The sequence below is a fragment of the Heterocephalus glaber genome, unplaced genomic scaffold (genome assembly GCF_053883595.1).
Source record: "Heterocephalus glaber isolate CG9 unplaced genomic scaffold, H.glaber_assembly_v1.0 deba00001811, whole genome shotgun sequence".
NCBI classification, from domain to species: Eukaryota; Metazoa; Chordata; class Mammalia; order Rodentia; family Bathyergidae; genus Heterocephalus; species Heterocephalus glaber.
Genome location: NW_028258482.1, coordinates 1 through 17,360, shown reverse-complemented (window position 1 = coordinate 17,360; position 17,360 = coordinate 1). Strand labels below are relative to the sequence as shown.

The following is a 17,360-nucleotide window of genomic DNA, read 5'->3' as shown; positions in this document are numbered from 1 at the left end:
TACTGGTGTTGTCTAAAGGATTCCTACATTTGGTCTCAAAGAGAACACTCGGGAAAGTGATAGGTATAGAAAAATGTGGTCTCCTTTTATAGTGTTTTAATTTTTTATCAAGTTTATGTCCTACTTTCAGAAGCATTCTTTTTACAAAAGAAAATAAGTCCTTTCTTTAGAAGAAAAAAGTGATCTCTCTCATGTAGATTTGGACATGGATAATTTATTGCTCTTCAAGGTATTTTTTTTTTCTTCAAGGTGTTTTTCAAAATACCTTCCTCATACTGATGAAGCCTCTAACTCAGTGCAAGTCTGCTTGAGGTTAGAGTGCATGTTCTCATGTGAGGCTATACATGCTATGTAAGAATGCTTGAGATATTGCGAGTAGTACTCTCATGGTTTGTTTTTAAGCTTACAAGACTGCCTGCCTTGGAAAATCTAACCACTACTCATATCATATTTTCTATGATAATACATTCCAAAGTTCAAATCCTCTATGCAGTTTTGAAAACACACCCATTTCTAGACTATAGTGTCCTTAGGATTAAAAAAAAGTTACCATTTCCAAATACTAAAATAAAAACGGAGGCTGGGGATGTAGCTCAGTGGCACTGCTCCTGCTTCGCAAGTGCAAGGTCCTGAGTTCAATCCCCGATACTAGAAAAAAAAAAAAATAAAATAAAATGAGAGTTTTCTTACAAACCAAGGATATATTTATCAACGATTTCTTTGCTTAGAGGAACAAGACAGTAGTCTTTAACATATAATTCATTCTTGTAAAAGTGTTATATATTTACTTAGAAGACATTGAACTAAAAGTATTTTATATTAAGTGATTATTCTGTTTGCCCCTTAATCAAAATGATCTTTCAACAAAACAGAACAAAATTTTGTTTTACTATATCTTTAGTTCCTGACCTGATATTATTATTATTATTATTGTAAATAGTAAAAAGACTGTCATCTTATTACTTTTTTGATAAGTGCTTTGTTCAGAAGACATTTTGAAACTTTTTTTTTGTTCCCCTCCATAGCTCCAGAAAAGGAAATTTGTTTAGATTTAACTGGCAACTCAGGGATCCTATTATTTGAAATCCTATCAAAGCTTGTAGAGACTTCAGCCTTACCCAGAAAGACTGTAATGGAGATAGTAAGGTAAGTGGCAAGGAAAGAGACAAAACAGCCTTCCCAGAAGCATTTATAAGGATATCTCAATAACACTCTTCTCTACAGCATCTGGCCCAAAACTTGGAAAAGGGCCAGGCATGGTGGCACACATCTGTAATCCTAGTACTCAGGTGGCCAAGGCAGGAAGATCGCCATGAGTTTGAGGCTGGTCTGGGGTACATAGTTAGTCAGGGCCAGCCTGCACTACATAGTGTGACCCTGTCTCAAAAAAATAAGTAAATAAATAAAACTCATAAAACCAAAACATAGGAAAAGGTACCTAGGCAAATGTTCATATGCTGAAGCATTCCTGCCTGGCTCTGAAATTGCAAGGTTGATCTCTATCTCCAAACTCCACTATAAGCCTAAGACATCCGAGAAAGTTCAACCTTCTCTACTCCAGGCCAGGAAATCCCAGCAGAATCAAACATCCGGAGATGATTTTAAGTGGGTTTCAAAACCCAAAGTCGGGGCTGGGGATGTAGCTCAGTGGGCACAGTGCCTGTCTGGCAGGCGCAAAGTTCTGAGTTCGATCCCCAGTACCAAAAAAAAAAAACCCAAAGTGGAATACTAGACACCTCTATACATGCTGGAACCACCATGGCCTCTCAACAGATCCTCTGACTCTGAAGTGCGGTACGGCGAGTTCAGACCTTCCATTGAAATCTTTGGACTGGAGTGGAGGCAGGACTAGACATGAGAATAGAGGACAAGGGAACATTCTCACCACCAAATGTATTAACTTATTCAAGCAAATAACAATAAAAATGAGTTTCCTCAATCAATTTTTATCATTGTACCATAGAAATTAAATGTTGCTATTATCAATCATTTCAATTCATGCTTCTTCAAAGCATTGTGGTATCATACTTACTGAGACTTAAAAATACAGAATACCACCAACAGTGTAAAAATATTCTTATGAAAAAAAATATTCTTATGCCTCTCAATAGGTAATCTCTTTATACTGTTCTACCTCTGAACCAGATAGAACAGAGGATGCACAAAATTCTACTTTTCATTTCATTCTAATTCAAAGGCATACATTTATTTATTTATTTATTTATTTATTTATTTTGGTGTTTTTTTCTACTCACTATGTAGTTTAGGCTGGCCTTGAACTCGTGGCAATCTTTCTGTCTCAGCCTCCTGAGTGCTGGGATTACAGGTGTATGCTGCCACACCTGGCAAAGACATTTATTAAATGCCTGCTGTTGGTATATAAAATACAAATTTGGTACTTTGCTTAATCTCTCAGCCTCCTTTCCTCATCTGTAAAATGTAGGAAAGAATAATAATACCTGCCTTAAAGGGCAATTGTAGGAATTTATTTGATACCACGGGATATGCTTAGCACATTTTAAGAGCTCAATAAATGTTAGCTATTATGTGGAAATTAGAATGAGGATAAAATATACCATACATATAAACTAATTTAATCCTCTCCTCCCTAATGAGTATATGTTATCACTCCCATTTTACAGATGAAAAAAATGAAGCACAAGTCAATTAAGTAACTGGCTCAAGAGTTACTGATGCTTATTTTAGCAGTCTGATGCCAACTGTACTGCCTCTTACCCAGGTAAGTCAATGGGACATATAAGTTGATGTTGGTATTTTTATTGAAATTGGATTACTTATCTGGTGATCTTGTTATTACCTGTTTCCTAAGGAGATTAAAAGTGTTTAAGACAAGGCCCAAGAGAGAACCCAAAAAGACACTCAAATCAGACATCACCAACATTACACCTGAAGAAGGTAAATGAACACTACACTAGAGCACCTACCTAAAACCAAAGCCAACTGACATCCTAGGACATATTACCAGGTGAAAGCCACCCTATAAAATAGGTAGATGCAGGCTCTCATACCTTTCCATTGTAAGACCGCTGTCCTTACCAAAGGCTCCGAGTGGATCCCAGCGGTGCCTCCAGAATGTAAGACCAAGGACCTTAGCAAATACTCCAAGGAGCTGACTGCAGCATAGAACACCCGGGAAGGAACACACCGGACAAGTTGGAAAGTAAAACAGACCTTAGTCTGGCCAGACGGCACTCCCAAAGCAAAGTAGCTTAGAGAGGCGTAGCCCAGAGTCCGAGGCTCTTTTTAATAGGGGCTTGCAGGGAAGTTAACAGGCGAAATTTACAGAAGAGGGAACAAAGGTTAGTGGTCTTACATTTGTATGTTAATTAGCCTGACATGTACTGATGGTCAGCAGATGTTTCTTAGATTGTTCTATAGATAGCGTGTGGGAACATCAGTTTTCGAACAAAGAGTTGAGTAATTATGGCTGATACAGATCTTATCTAGTGTCGGGGAACTAACAAGCATCTTTATCTATTTACTCACATTCAATCACAGTTGGGGCTAGGGGAGTTTTATGATTACAGAGTTATGCAGTCCCACACCATGATAGCCCATGCTGTGTTTCCCCACTGCAGCATGTATTTTTATCTTTATCACCCTCTTTTCCTCTTTACTCAGCCCAAGCTTACTCTTCAGAGCCAGTTTCTCTCCTACTCTTCACTTTTACCTTTTCAAATAAAGTGCCACTGCTTTTTGCTCATTTCATCCAATTCTTTGTTCAAGATGAGAACTCCAGAAGGAGAGGCCAGCAACCCAACCTGGTAACATTTAGCTGGTGAGCCACTTTTTAGAAGCAAGTTACCCAATAACAGCACAACTTCAGAATCTTGTCCAAAAGCATTTTCAGAACAGTAGAAACTCATTTAACTAAATTTCTGGAGATTGAGAAGTCCAAGATCAAAGCCCCAGAAGACTGTGTCTGGTGAGGACTGTATTCTTGCTGTAAATTTTCATGAGGGAAAAGAGTAACTTTGGGACCACATTTTCCAGCAGTACAGTTACCAGACAGAAGGTGGCTACCTGACCATATCACACCTGACATGAGTAATGGATGAGGTTTTGTGTTACTGCCTTACAGCCCAGCTCACTATAGCAGGTGATGATGGATCAAACAAATTTATAACATCATCTAACTATAGAAAAGGAGAGTTATGGGGCTGGGGATTTAGCTCAGTGGTTCCGCTGCCTGCCTCGCAAGCGCAAGGACCCGAGTTCGATCCCCAGTACCAAAAAAAAAAAAAAAAAGAAAAGAAAAGGAGAGTTTTGTGAATTGTTTTCAGCTTGGAACTTTTCAAGCAAATTTCAAAGTTTATATGAAAAAGCAGATGTGCAAAATTAACCAAGAAAATTTGAAAAAAGGTATCTATAATGTTCGATATCTCATTGTTTCTGGAAGCTTAGAAGTCCAGTAGTGTGGTGCCAGCATCTATTCAGCATCTGCTCAGCATCTGCTCAGCATCTGGCAAAGGCCTTCTTGCTGCACTGTAACATGGTGAAGAGCATCACATGGCAAGGTAGAGGAGACAGTTATGTGTATTTAAAGTCTCTAGTATCAAAGACTGACTGTGACATATTCATCTTTATATACCCAACCTTTTTTCACAGCACATGATTCATTGTTACATTTGTTATTCTTTAAATGAGAAATTGATCTTCAAAAATCACTGAAAAGGGCCAGGGATTTAGCCCAGTGGTTCCGTCACCTGCCTCGCAAGCACAAGGACCTGAGTTCGATCCCCGGTACCAAAAAAAAAAAAAAAAAAAAAAATCACTGAAAGTCTTTTTTTCAACCTATCATATTACTTCTAAGAAACCTCAATATTAAAAAAAATTTGTAGATGCAACTACCCTACTGTTACCTGGTAGGGCTCTTGTCTAGGTTCTTGATGTCCTAAACCAAAATTTGAGCAAGATACCCAAAAGTGTGGTAGCACAATCAAAGGTTTATTTGAAAGACAAAAGACAAGATAAACTCCACCGGGTTGGATTGGTCAGTGAGAAGAGCTCACACCTCAAGAGGGCTTGATGTTGAAAGTTTTAAACCTTGGGATTTGAGGTAGGTTTGAGGGGTTGGTCTAAAGATGACTCCTGCCAAAGCGTGTCTTGACTTGGCTCCTCCATTGTGTAGTGGTGTTTTTGAGCTCTTATGGCCCTTAAAACCCATTCACCAATAGCCATGAGCTCTGGATGCCACACACAATCTGCATAGTCAGTGACATGGTAATTAGTGTTGGTGTCAGCCAAGGATTGCAGACCACTGGGTGTGTGCCCAGGGACTTATTATATATTAGCTAGATTACCTGGCTACCTTTTCCTATTGTAATTTAGACCTGGGCATCCTGGTCCGGGGCTAATGTCTAACTGAGAAGGTAGATCCAGTCCCAGAAAGCAGGCTCCAAGGCAGGCCCTATCTTCTTTCCCCAAACATTTCCTTGATTACCTTACACCTCATATTTAGCCCAGAAAGTGGGCTTTTAGGGAAAGCTCTTTCTTCCTCCAGCTTTTTCCTTAGCTACCTCCTGCCTCATTACCAGATACACAAATACCAACATCAGAACACAAGAAGCGTGAAAAATTAAGGTAACATGACACCTCCAAAAGAACACAATAACTGTCTAGCAACAAAGAAAAGGAAATGAATGGATTGTCTGGCAATTCAGAAGAATGAATTTTTTAAAACTTAATGAGATATAAGAGAACACAAGGGGACAATTCAGCAAAAGTATATGATCTGAATGAGAAATTTAACAAACAGATAATAAAAAAGAGCCAATTAGAAATCTTAGTGCTAAAGAATAGAGGGATTTAAAAAAAAGACAGTTGAGTGCCTCAATAGCAGAATTGATCACGCAGAAGAAAGAATTCCTGAGCTAGAAGACAGGCCTTTTGAAATGATTCAGTCAGATTTAAAAAAAAAAAAGAAAGAAAGAAGGAAAGAAAGAGAGGGAAGACAGAGGGGTGTCAGGAGCCATTCTACGTAATTTTGGGGAAAAATCATTTCACAATTAAATTATGATTAGGCCTAGTCTTCTTGCCTACAGGCAAGCTATGACATGCCAAAACATAACTCCATTTTTGCCTCCGGTCACAGCTAAGACCTCAGTGGTCCCGTGACACTCAAGGGCAAGATTACATCAGCTGAAGATATCCTGGTTCATTGAGAACCAAGTAGTAAGAGAAAGGTTTGCTTGGGGAGGGACAAATTCCTTGCCAGTTTAACTCATCTCACCTACTGTTGTAAGAATGTCTTTGCTCATCTTACCATCCTAATCAGAATCTTATCAGCATAAGATCCTCAAAGTCATAGGATTACTGCCACCCTCCAAGACTTTCCTCTGATTATAAGATCCTTGTCAATTTAGCATTCTCACCGCCTTCTGAGTCATCTGTTACTCCCTAGAAACCCAATAAATAGTGGCAAGCTTGGGTGGCTTCATCTTTGCTGTCCAGAGAAGCACTGATCAGGCCCAGAACCCAGCTTGTTCCTCTAAGTCTCATTTCCTGTCTTTATTCTTTAATTCGCCTTGGGCTGTCATGGCTCACAGGAGACCAGGACCCACTGCAGGGCGTCTGGTAACATCCCCTTTCCCTGTTCCCTACAGAGGGGAAAAGAGAAGAAAAGAAAAAGGAAAAGAATGAAGCAGGTGGGTCTAGAGACTTCTAAGGCAAGACAACTTGCATTGTGAATGTTCCAGATCTTAGGAGAAGAAAAAGGGAAATGGCATAGAAAAGCAGTTCAGGGCCAGGAAGTTAGCTTAGTGGTTCCAGCGCTGGCCTCACAAGCGCAAGGTCACGAGTTTGATCCCCAGTACCAAAAAAAAAAAAAAAGGAAAGAAAAGCAATTCAAAGAAATTGCTGAAAATATTCCAAATTTTGGAAAAGATATGAACATCCAAGTCCAAGGAACACAAAGGATCCCTATAAAACTCAACCTCCCCCCAACAAAAATCCTCTCTAAGATAGATTTTTATCAGACTGTCAAAAGTACAAGAAAAAGACAGAATTCTATAAATAGCAAGAGAAAAACATCAAGTCACATGTAAAAGAATCCGCATTAGATTAACAGCAAACCTCAAAAAATCTTAACAGGCCAGAAGAGAATAGGATGATTTATTCAAAATGCTGAAAGAATTACCAACCAAAAATACTATACCCAGCAAAACTATTCTTCAGAAATTAAAGAGAAATAAAAACTTTCTAAGACTAACAAAAACTGAGGGAATACATCACCATCAGAATAATTCCTGTAAGAAATGTTTAAGGTAGTCCTACGCTAGAAACAAAAATATGATAACTGTCATCATGAAAACATACAAAAGTACAAATCTCAACAGTAAAACAGCTGGGCATGGTGGTGCACACCTGTAATCCCAGCACTCGGGAGGTTGAGGCAGAAAGATTGCTGAGAGTTTGAGGATAGCCTGGGCTACTTAGTGAGTTCAAGTCCCGTCTGAACTACAAAGCAAGACCTTATCTGAAAAGTAAAACAAAAAGGAATGCTTTTCACTGTTGATGAGAGTGCAGACTGGTGCAACCGCTGTGGAAATCAGTGTGGGGATTTCTCAAAAAACTAAAACTAGAGGTTCCATTTGACCCAGCCATTCCTCTTCTTGGTTTCTTCCCACAAGAATTTAAAGTGATACCAACAGTGATATATGCACACCCATGTTTATAGCAGCAGAGTTTGTAATAGCTAAATCTCGAAAACAGCCCAAATGCCTATCACCAGATGAATGAATAAAGAAGGTGTGGTATTTTTTAATACAATGGAATACTAGTCTGCCATAAAGAAGGATAAACTTGAGTCATTTCTAGGTAAATGGATGCACTTTGAGACCATACTCTTAAGTGAAATAAATCAGACACATGTAAATCTCACATTGTTTCTCTGGTGTGAGAAACTGAAAGTGTAAATAAAGACCAAAGCGTGTAATAGATACTATGAACTAGGAAGAAAATATTCAAATGTAAAGAGGAACTTAGGGAGAGGAGAGGGGGAAAAGGAAGAAAAAGACAAGGAAAAAAGTGAAAATAGAAGAAAAAATTGAAGCAAAGCGTTTGTACATAGGGAGGGGAAGGGACCTGAGAGGGGGAATGGGAAAAAAAGAGATGTGATGTATCATGTACAGGTGCAAATTCCCTATGAGGAGTGTTATTATCATTATGTATGCCTGAAAAACACCAATAAATGTTTTGCTATAAAATACAAAACAAACAAAAAAGTAGAACAGATAATACAGAAGAGAATCAAACTTATCAATACAGAAAACCACCAAACCACAAACATTAACAAAAAGAGGGGAAGAAAGAATATACCAAGCAAACAGGAAAAAAAAGTGACAACGCATATTTGTTTACTTAACAATAACTTTTATTGTATTTTTCTTGTTGTTTTACATGGTTTTGGTACTGGGGATGAACTGAAGGCCTTCACAGAGCTACATTCCCAAACCTTTTTCATTTTTTAATTTGAGGCAGGGTCTTGCTAATTCACTAAGTTGCCCAGGATAGGCTTGAACTTGCACTCTTCCTGCCTCAGTCTGCCAGAGTGCTGAAATTACAGGTATGTGCTACCATACCTAACTAACAATAACCTTGAATGTAAATGGATTAAATTGCCCAGTTAAAAGATGTAAACTGGCTGAATGGGTCAAAAAAGTCATGAGACCCAACAATATGCAGCCTACAAGAAATTCACTTAATAAATAATTTAAAGAGTAAAATAAAGGATGGATAGTAGAGGCCAGGCCTATTGGTGTATACCTATAATCCCAGCACTTGGGAGGCTGAGCCAGGAGGATTACTGCAAGTTTGAGGCCACCCTAGGCTATATAGTGAGTTCAAGGCCAGCCTGAACTACATAGTATGACTCTCAAAAAAAAAAAAAATAGATAATAGGAAACAAGGAGTCAAATCTTTTGCAAATGTGAAAGCTACCAAGAGATGGAGGGGGGAGGGCAGGGAGGAGGAGAAGTAAAAAGAATTAAGATGTACCAGCTCCCCACAATGAATGTAATCATTATGTACTGTCAATATATACTAATAAAAATAAAAATTATTTCTAAAAAGAAATTCACTTAGCCCAATGATTGCGAACCTTTCAGATCTTTCAATGATACAAACAGTCCACTGAAGCATGCATGCCATAGGTTCACAACCACTGACTTAGCCAGTAAAGACACACAAATATAATAACAAAGGATGGAAAGAGATATACTATGAAAATAGAAAACACAAGTGAGCAAAAGTAGCTGTATCTATATCTGCTAAAATAACCTTTAAGTCAAACACTATAAAAAGATTTAAAAGGTCGTTATATAATGATAAAGGGATGAATTCAGCAAGAGGAAATAACAATTGTAAATATATATGCACCCAAAATGGAGTACCTAATTATATAAAACAAACATGGCTAGATCTAAAAAGAGATAGCCCATTACAATCATAATTTTCATCAGTGGACAGATCATCCAGATGAAAAAAAAAAAACATCAACATGTTCGACCAGATGTGTTGAACCTGCAGCCTACAGGCTACATGTGGCCCTAGACAGCTAGTGAGTAATGTGCTCCTCAAGACTGTAGGAGTAAATTGTAATGTGATTTTTACAAGTATTTCCACAACTCCATTGTGTGGTGCTCAAGTGTAGACTGCATAGATGACAACAAAATGCTGTGCAGGAGGAGGCACAGTGCAGTGCCACCTCCCCCTCCTGCTCCTGACACACACAGTCAGCCGCATTTGACTGGCAAGCAATTATTGATACTTCGACCTACCTACACATAGTTATGCCCTAAAGGGGGCATTTATTCTTATTAAACACATATTTCTTATTTAATTATTAAAATTGGGCTTTTGTGTTCTATTTTAATGTTACAATAAAAATATAAAAGAGAAATTTTGTTGCTTATATACATTAACTATATTGTATGTATTTTATATGTGGCCCAAGACAATTCTTCACTCAGTAGCCCAGATCAGTCAAAAGGTGGGATATTTTAGATATTTATGCCATAGTAAGTGGACCTAATTTAAGAGATATTACAGAACATTCCATCCAACAACTACAAAATAGTCTTCTCATCAGCAGATGAAACCTTCTCCAGGATAGACCATGTTAGGCCACAAAATAGTCTCAGAATTCAAAATAAATTGAAGTCAGGCCAGGAATTTAGCTCAGTGGTTCTGCTGCCTGCCTTGCAAACACAAGGTCCCAAGTTTGATCCCTGGTATCAAATAAATAAATAAATAAATAATTTTTGTTTTTAAATAGAGGGCCAGGGATTTAGCTCAGCGGTTTCACTGCCTGCCTTGCAAGCACAAGGTCCTGAGTTCGATCCCCGGTACCAAAAAAAAACAAAATTTTTTTTTTAAATAAATTGAAGGGCCGGGGATTTAGCTCAGTGGTTCCGGTGCCTGCCTCGAAAGTGGAAGGACCTGAGTTCGATCCCCAGTACCAAAAAATTAAAAAATAAATTGAAGTCATAGTATGTGTCTTCTCTGACTACAATGAAATAAACCTACTCATCAACAAGAATTTTAGAAATCATAAAATTTATGGAAATTAAACTTTTCTCTATCCCCCTCTGCTTTTCCCCCTTTCCTCTTCCTCCTCTTCCTCTGCATTTTCCTCTTGTGATGACAGTGAAACTCAGTGTCTCAGGCATGCTAGGCAAGTGTTTTACCACTGAGCCACACCCCCAGACCCAAGAATTTATTTTAATCAAAAAGTTGCATTTTAAAACCCAACACAAAGTAATGTAGTATAAACATGACTCATGTATATTCAAGATAGTGCCATTTTAGGGGATGTGTCAAGGGTCTTGGGTATTTATGTACATGAGATCAAATAGTCTTGAGCAAGATGAAGGAAATCAAAAGCCAAGATAGTCAAATGGCCTATGGAAATTATAGTAGAAGTCTTATAGTGACACATGCCTATAATCCTAGATACTTGGGAGGCTGAGGCAAGAGGATTGCAAGTACCGTGGCAACCTGGGCAACTTAGCAAGACACTGTCTCAAAATAAAATAAGGGCTGAGGATGTAGCTCAATGCTAGAGAACTTGCTTAGAATGCATGAGGTCCTGAGTTGGATCCTCAGTACTGCAAAAATAATAATAATAGTATTTATTCTATAAATGTCACAGAAATAAACATTCAAATATTATTGACAGCACGTGGGAGACTGAGGCAGGAGGATCACCATGAGTTTGAGGCCAGCCTGGGCTACATAGTGAGTTCAAGGCCAGCGTGAACTGCATAGCGAGACCCTATGTCAAAAAAACAAAAACCAAATATTATTGAGTATGCAAATAAGATTTAAAATATATTTATTCAGCATATATAACTTGTAATTTAACATTTTTCTTTTTGTCTTATAGCTCCTTTTATCTATTTTTAAATTACTTTTTTTTAAAGCTACTTCCGAAGAAAATTCCAGGATATCAATGCAGAAGTATTGTGGAATCCAAATGCTATGGGTTATGGAAAAAGAAGATTTAAACCAGGTATGTGCATGACTCCAAGCTCAAGCACAGCTGCCTTTTCTAACGCTGCCCGAATTGCAATTACAAGTGAAAAGGATTTATTTAAATTTCTTGAAGAGCTCAAAAGTAAGAGCCATTTGTTTGCTTTCCACTCCTTAAAAGGATATTTTAATTTTTTATTAGTGTATGCTTGCAATACATCATAGCTACATTTGTTTTGGAGGATTGGTAAATATGGATATGGATATAGTATTTTTTTTGCTTAAATTCTTTTATCGGTACATTTTAAGTGTACAATTCGTTTACATCTATAATTGGGTGCTCGTACCTGTACATGATGTATCTTGGTTCTTATTTTTTTCCCCATTACCTGTGTGTGCCCTTCACCCCCTCCACCCTTCCCTATTTACATAGACTTTGTTTCCATTTTTTTCTTTTCTCAGAATTTTTCCTTTCTATAGCATATCTTGATAACCTTTTTTCCCTTTACTTGCCCCTTCTTCCTCTCTCAAATCTATTTCCCATCTCCAACAAGTCTACCTTTTTGTTTCCTGTCATCTCTCCTCTGTTGAACTCTTTCATTCATTTCTTGCTGTCTTAGGCTTCTTGTACAAGAAGCCATGTAATATTTAATTTTCTGTATTTGACCTCACTTAACACAATAGTTTCAAGTTCCACTCGTTTTCCTGCAAATCCCATGACTTCATTCTTTTTTTAAAAAATTAATTTTATTGGTACATTTTAGGTATACAATATAATGGCATTCATCATTGGAAATTTGCACCTTTATATAATTTCTCTTGGTTCTTATTTTTCCCCATTCCCCTGCCCTCCCTTCAACCCCTCCATCCCTCCCTATTTACAAAGACTTTGTTTCCATTTTTGCATTTTCTCATATTAATTCCATGACTTCATTCTTTTTTATGGCTGAAGAGTATTTCATTGTGTATATGCAGTATGATGGAAATATACAGTAAGTGTTAACATTTTTAAAATTTATTACAAAGACTCATTGCCACTAACCACCCTCATAATATTCCCCCTAGCTTCAAACACACTTATTTCATCATTCTTGCAACTTTCTGAAACAGTTCCAGAAGTCCTCTTTCATGACTGTCTTTTCAAGGTGTGATCAAAAATACAGTGAATGCTGCCCGGTGCCATCTAACAGAAAGACAATGCCAATACAGTGTGTCTTCATCCACCTTATTTAGAGATCTGGCATCATGCAACTTCTGGCTCTTCCCCAAAGTCAAAATAACCATGAAAGGTAAATGTTTTGGATCAATTCAGGACATTGAGCCAGCCACAACAGTGCGACTAAAGACATTCACAAAACAGTATTTCCACAGATGCTTCAGAAAGTGGCAAGAATGATGGGATAAGTATGTTCAAAGCAAGTGGGAGGGGCCAGGGATTTAGCTCAGTGGTTCTGGAGCCTGCTGTGCAAGCGCAAGATCCCAAGTTTGATCCCTGGTACCAAAAAAAAAAAAAAAAGCAAGAGGGAGTATTTTGAGGGAGATGGATGATAATGTCTTTTACTATAATAATTTTCTTGCTATGCAGTTCAGGCTAGCCTTGAACTCATTATGTAACCCAGGCTGGCCTGGACCTCCCAGCAATCCTTCTGCCTTAGCCTCCTGGGTGCTGGGATAACAGGTTTGTGCCACCACACCCAGCAGGCTTTATTGATTTTTTAAAGCTGCTCATTTTCAATTTCACTGGATTCTGCCCTGATCTATATTACTTTCTTCTTTGTGTATAATATTTTGTATTTAAACATTCATCATATTTTTTCAATCACACCTCATATATACCACATTTTCTTTATCAATTTTTCTGGTGATGGGCAGTTTCTATAGTGTAGCTGCTGTGAGTTGCACTGCTATAAACATGGGTAAGTATTTACTGTATCACCATACTATGTCTTTAACTCTCAGAAACACACCCAGGTGGGATGTGGCTGAGTCAAGTAGAATTTCTAGTTTTAGTTTTTTGAGGAATTTCCATAGTGGCCACACTAGTTTACCTTCCTACCAACAGGTGTAGAAGTGTTGCTTTTTTCCCCTCATACTCTCCAGCTTTTGTTCTTTTGTGTGTTCTTGGAAGCCATTCCTTTTTTTGGTACCAGGGATCAAACTCGGGTCTTTGCGCTTGCGCAGCAGGCGGCTAAACCACTGAGCTAAATCCGCGGCCCTTGGAAGCCATTCTGACCAGGGGTAAGACGGAATCAGAGTTGTTTTGATCTGTGTTTCCCTAATGGCTAAAGATGCTGAAGCCACTGCTGCTTCTTCATTTGAGAAGTGTCTCTTCAGTTCATTTGCCTATTTTTTTAATTGGGTCATTTGTTTTTTGGTGATTAATTTTTTTTAGTCCTTTATATATTCTAACTATTAGCCCTCTATCAGAGGAGTAGCTCATTTCCCTCCCATTCTGTAGGTTGTCTCTTCACTCTGTTGTTTCCTTTGCTGTACGGAAGCTTTTTAAGAAAAATTTTTGAGACAGGGTCTTGCTATATAGTTCAGGCTGGTCTTGAGCTCACTATGTGGCCAAGACTGGCCTTGAATTAACAGTGATCTTCCAGCCTCACCCTCCAGAGTGCTGGGATTATAGGTGTGCACCATCAAGCCTGGCTGTACAGAAGCTTTTTAATTTGAATAATACTATTCATTGATTCTTGATACTATTTTCTGTGCTATTAGATTTCTATTCAAGAGATCCTTGCCTGTACACACTGTGGCTTAAAGTATTTCCCCTAAGTTATCTTCCAGCAGTTTTAATGGGTTTTTTTTTGTTTGTTTGTTTGTTTTTGGCACCAGGGATCGAACTTGGGACCTTGGCTTGCAAGGGAAGCAGCGGAACCACTGAGCTAAATCCCCAGCCCCTGTTTTCATGTTTTTGGTTTGCCGGAAGTCTTTGTTTTGTTTGTTTTTGTGGTGCTGGGAATTAAACCCAGGACTTTTACAATGAACTATATTCCCAGCCCTTTTTTATTATTTTTTATTTTTGAGACAGTGTCTCACCAAGTTGCTAAGTCACCCAGTCTGGGATCAACAAGAATACTGAGATTACAGGTACGTGGCACCATACTAGCTCAATGTTCCTGTTTTTACATCTAAGTCTTAGATCCATTTTTATTTTACTTTAGTACAGGGTGAGATGTATGAATCTAGTTTTAAATCTTCTGGATGTGGATAACCAGTTTTCCCAGCACATTTTCAAAAAGGTTATCTTTTCTCCAACATGTCTTTTTGGTCTTTGTTGTGACTTGTGTCTAGATGTCCCCCCAAAGCCTTATGGAGGCATAGGTGGGGCTTTTCAGAGGCAGCTGGATCTAGAGTGTGTGATGCTGGGATCAAGAGTATGTGATTACTAAATTATTCCACTGGATGGTTTGGCATAGTTCTGGGAGTGGATAATGGGAAGGCCCTCCCTGGGTGTGAGTGCTACCCGCCCTAAGGAAGTATAGCCTGGATAGAACACAAGGGACAGAAGGAGGGCTGCTGTTGTCCCTTGCTACTTCTTTACTACTTTGCTGCCTTTTGTTTCTCCTCTGTGATGTCCCTCTTCCATGCCACCCTGCCCTGAAGCCAACAAACTATGAATTGAAACCTCTACAAACTGTGAGGTAAATAAATCTTTCGTCCATTAATTTTGGGTATCGAGTATTTTGTCTCAGCAGTGAGAAAAAGTAACTAAGACATCCTCTTTGTCAAAAATCAGATGGCTGAAGGTATATGGGGTTGTTTCTGTGTTTTCCTTTTTTTTTCCCAATAAGTTTATTGGTACATTTTAGGTATACAATACAGTTACATTTATCATTGGGATCTTGTACCTTTACATGACGTATCTTGGTGCTCATTTTTTTCCCCATTTCCCTGCCCTCCCTTCACCTCCTCCACCCTTCCCTATTTGCAAAGACTTTGTTGCCATTTTTTTTTTCCTTTTCTCATATTTTTTCTTTTCCCTACTTTCCTTTTCCCTACCCCTCCCACTTCCCCTACTCCTTTAGAACTTTTCTTCCTCTTACACAATACCAATTACACATTTTTTTTTTTGGTACCGGAGATCGAACACGGGACCTTGCACTTTAGAGGCAGGCGCCAGAACCACTGAGCTAAATCCCTGGCCCTCAATTATACATTTTTAAAATTACAAGATCAAGATTTAGAGGGCATTACCACAGATTTTACAGAATCTAAAAGGAAATAGAATCCATATTACAAAAATCTTTTTTGAAATAAATTTGACAACTTCTATGAAGTACCTTGGAAGACAAATTAATGAAACTAACTCTGGAGGAAATATAAAATTTGAATAGCACCTATTAAAGAAAGTATATTCCTAGCTTGAAAACCTATCTATATGACAACAACAGGCTCATATACATTTTAACTGATGAATTGTGTCAAACATTTAAAGCAGAAGAAAGAAGAAACACTTCTCCCCTCATTGTGGGAAATCAACATTGTGCTAAAACTAAAACTGGATAAAGATAATAGAAGAAAAAAGTATGAACATAGATAGAAATTTGTTTAACAAACAAACTATTAGAAGTCAGATCTGGCAGGATGTAGAAGGTGGTTTTATTATAGGGATGGCAGTGTTGGTGCAGCATTGGAAGATCCATCCCCATAAGTAATCCTTTTAACAGAAGAAAGGAAAAAGTTATATGACCCTGTCAATAGTTGCAGAAAAAGTATTGGACTAAATTCCACAGCTGTTCATGGTAAAATCTATCAGGAGTCTAGAAGTAGAACAGAACCTACTTAACAGATAAAAGACATGTACTCCATACTTCCAGCAAAAACTCCTTATATGAATGGAAAAGATACAATGCTTTCTCCTTAAGGTGGGGAACAAGGGCAGATAGGCCTACTCTTCATCTGTCCGTTAAAGTTTGAAACCTAGGCCCAAACCAAAATAGTCTGGCAATAAAATGACACAATTAGGATAGAACTGCCAAGGTAGACGCAAAATCTTTATATGTAGATGAAATGATCATCTACAGAGAAAATACTAAGAAATCTCGAGGAGCCCCTAGAACTTGTATTTGAATTTAGCAGGATTAGAAAACACAAGGTATATATAAAAATTCAGGTCTATGTGTACTTGGTGTAAATGAAGAATTGGATATTGAAATTTAAAAGTTATGTAGGAGTAAAAGGACCTAGAAAAGTAAAAAGAAAAAAAAATAACAGTGTTGGAAGACATTTATTACCTAATTGTAAGACTTCCTCTAAAACTACAGTAATCAAGGCAGTGTTGGCATAAGAAAAGACATATAGATCAATGGAATAAAACAGAGAACCTAGAAATAGAACCACACATATATGGTCCACTGATTTTTGAAAGATTATTTAACATTAACATTTTATAGAACATAAACTCAAGAGCAGAGGAAAAGATAGTGTTTTCAACAAATGGTACTGGAACACCTAGTATCCGTATGTAAAAAATTAACCTCATCCCTTTATTTCCATCCATAAAAATAACTTGAAAGGATCTATGAACCTAAATATGAAAGACTAAAACTCTAAAACTTTAAGAAGAAATTATAAGGGAAAATGTTCATGAATTTATGGTAGGCAAGAATTTCCTAGGATACAAAAAACATGATGTATAAAAGAAAAAAATTGATAAATGAGATTCCATCAAACTTTAGAACTTTAAAAGACATTGTTAGGAAAATGAAAAGTAGTCCTTAAACAGAACTTATTTATAATACATAGGACCTATGACCAGAATATATAAAGAACTCTTACAGGGCCGGGGATTTAGCTCAGTGGTTTCGCCGCCTGCTGCGCAAGTGCAAGGACCCAAGTTCGATCCTGGTACCAAAACAAAA

The 17,360-nt window shown here is 37.8% G+C and overlaps 1 protein-coding gene across 11 annotated transcripts in view; it reads left to right on the top strand.

The window, feature by feature from the left end:
- Positions 1-17,276, top strand: part of LOC101700545 (EF-hand calcium-binding domain-containing protein 3) — a 48,299-nt gene extending 31,023 nt beyond the window's left edge. For 4 of the 11 annotated variants that reach the window (XM_087203846.1, XM_087203836.1, XM_087203837.1 and 1 more), the window contains 5 exons: positions 1,026-1,146; positions 2,643-2,740; positions 11,445-11,533; positions 12,639-12,782; positions 14,332-17,276. In XM_087203846.1, the coding sequence (XP_087059972.1) occupies positions 1,026-1,146; positions 2,643-2,646 (125 nt within the window). In that variant the 3' untranslated portion in view covers positions 2,647-2,740; positions 11,445-11,533; positions 12,639-12,782; positions 14,332-17,276. Of the gene's footprint in view, positions 1-1,025; positions 1,147-2,642; positions 2,741-2,830; positions 2,917-3,747; positions 4,815-11,407; positions 11,534-12,445; positions 12,486-12,638; positions 12,783-14,331 lie in introns of those variants that run through there. The other 7 variants (XM_087203839.1, XM_087203840.1, XM_087203838.1 and 4 more) reach the window with 7 other exon arrangements.
- The last annotated feature ends 84 nt before the right edge of the window (positions 17,277-17,360 follow it).